This window comes from Diospyros lotus, chromosome 13 (genome assembly GCF_014633365.1).
Source record: "Diospyros lotus cultivar Yz01 chromosome 13, ASM1463336v1, whole genome shotgun sequence".
Lineage (NCBI taxonomy): Eukaryota > Viridiplantae > Streptophyta > Magnoliopsida > Ericales > Ebenaceae > Diospyros > Diospyros lotus.
In genome coordinates, this window is record NC_068350.1 from 36,224,595 (window position 1) to 36,226,274 (window position 1,680).

Below are 1,680 nucleotides of genomic sequence, written 5' to 3' on the forward strand. Positions count from 1 at the left end.
ATTTGAGATGAGAGGGAGGGAGTGGTTTCGCCATTGCTAGGCTGTATTGAATTGAATTGAATTAAAGTCACGGCTTTTCAAAATCAAAAATCTTCGAATGTCGAGCCTCTTCTCCGCGTGGCGTGGGAACGCATTGGCCGTGTCCTCCTCCAAATATCATCTTCTTTCGTCAGAAGAAGCTCCAACGGAGAAGGGGAAGAAGAAAGCGACGGCGACAAGCAGTCACAGAGAAAGACAGAGGGGGGAAAAGGAGAAGGGAGCTTTCAGAGAGAAAGAGGAGGGAGGAGGAGAAGTCATCATCTCATCTCATCTCATCTCATCTGATCTGTTCTGTTCTGTTGCAGTGCTGCTGTTGGCTTTACTTCTCTCTTTCATCTTCTTCAAGAGTCACAGATGGGTTGCTCGGCTTCTCGTTCCCAAAACCTTGTCTCCGCCGACCACCAGCCGCCCTGCTCCTCCAACTCCAACCCCTCTTCTTCCTCTCCGTCTTCCTCGCGAGCTTGGTCCGATTCCATTTCCAATTCCTACGCTCCAGCCTCTCGAACCCTCTCCCTCTCCACGTCTCTGGTCCACCACCCCCCACTCCGCAAGGGCGACACCAACCACCTCGTCTCCCTTACCTCCACCACCTACGGCTCCCTCGTCCTCGTCGACTCGCGCCCCTCCGACGCCGCCAGAACCCTAACCCTAGCCGACCAGAAAGAGCCGTCCTCCCCCTCCCCGGACTCCGTCATCAACACTTGGGAGCTCATGGAAGGACTCGACGACTTCGACTTCGACTTCTGCCTCGTCCAGAAACCGGCAATCGAGTCCCCGAGAAAAGGCTGCGACTCGATTGATCCCTTGAATGCTTTCGAAATGGTCGAGCATCTGGATTCGAAGCCCTTGTGGAAGCATTTGTCCGAGGAGTCGTTGCTCTCGAAGATGGACCCGAACGTGGTTTCCAGTTACAGGCGAGCCCTAACAAAGCCGAAGACAGCTAGGCCGCCACTCTCTGGTACGAAGAATCTCGATTTACCAGGAACCGAAGATAGAATTGTCCTGTATTACACTAGTCTGCGTGGAATTCGGCGGACTTACGAAGATTGCTGCGCCGTTAGGATGATATTTAGGGGATTTAGGGTTAATGTAGACGAGCGAGATATATCCATGGACGCAGCTTATAGAGAGCAATTGCAGAGCGCCTTGGGAGGGAAAGCCATGGCTTTGCCTAGGGTTTTTATTCGGGGGAGGTACATTGGGGGTGCGGATGAGATTAAGCAGCTCCACGAGTGTGGCGAATTGGCCAAACTGTTGGAAGATTTTCCCGTTCGCGATGTGGGTTCAACGTGTGGCAGCTGCGGGGATATTAGGTTTCTGCCATGTCCCAATTGTAATGGCAGCAGGAAGGTTTATGACGAAGATGAAGGGAGGCTGAGAAGGTGCCCGGACTGCAACGAGAATGGGCTGATTCGGTGCCCGACTTGCTGCGCCTGAAGGATGCAGCTGGTTGACAACTTGTGCATATTGGCATTTGCTTGTTGCTGCTGGGTCCAGTGATGAAGTGAATATGCCTCTGTTTTAGAATCTTATTTAATCTGTCTATATGCCTTAGCTGTTGGATATTCTTGTTCATGCGCTCTCTGAACAAACTTCAAAGTAATAAACATTAAACAGCATGTGCGTGTTTCTTTCTGTTCA

General features: G+C 51.5%; 1 protein-coding gene across 1 annotated transcript; it reads left to right on the top strand.

Moving 5' to 3' along the window:
* LOC127787874 (uncharacterized protein At5g39865) lies at window positions 1–1,680 on the top strand. Its single transcript, XM_052315933.1, has one exon. The coding sequence runs from the start codon at window positions 394–396 to the stop codon at window positions 1,474–1,476; it is 1,083 nt and encodes a 360-aa protein (XP_052171893.1). The 5' UTR covers window positions 1–393; the 3' UTR covers window positions 1,477–1,680.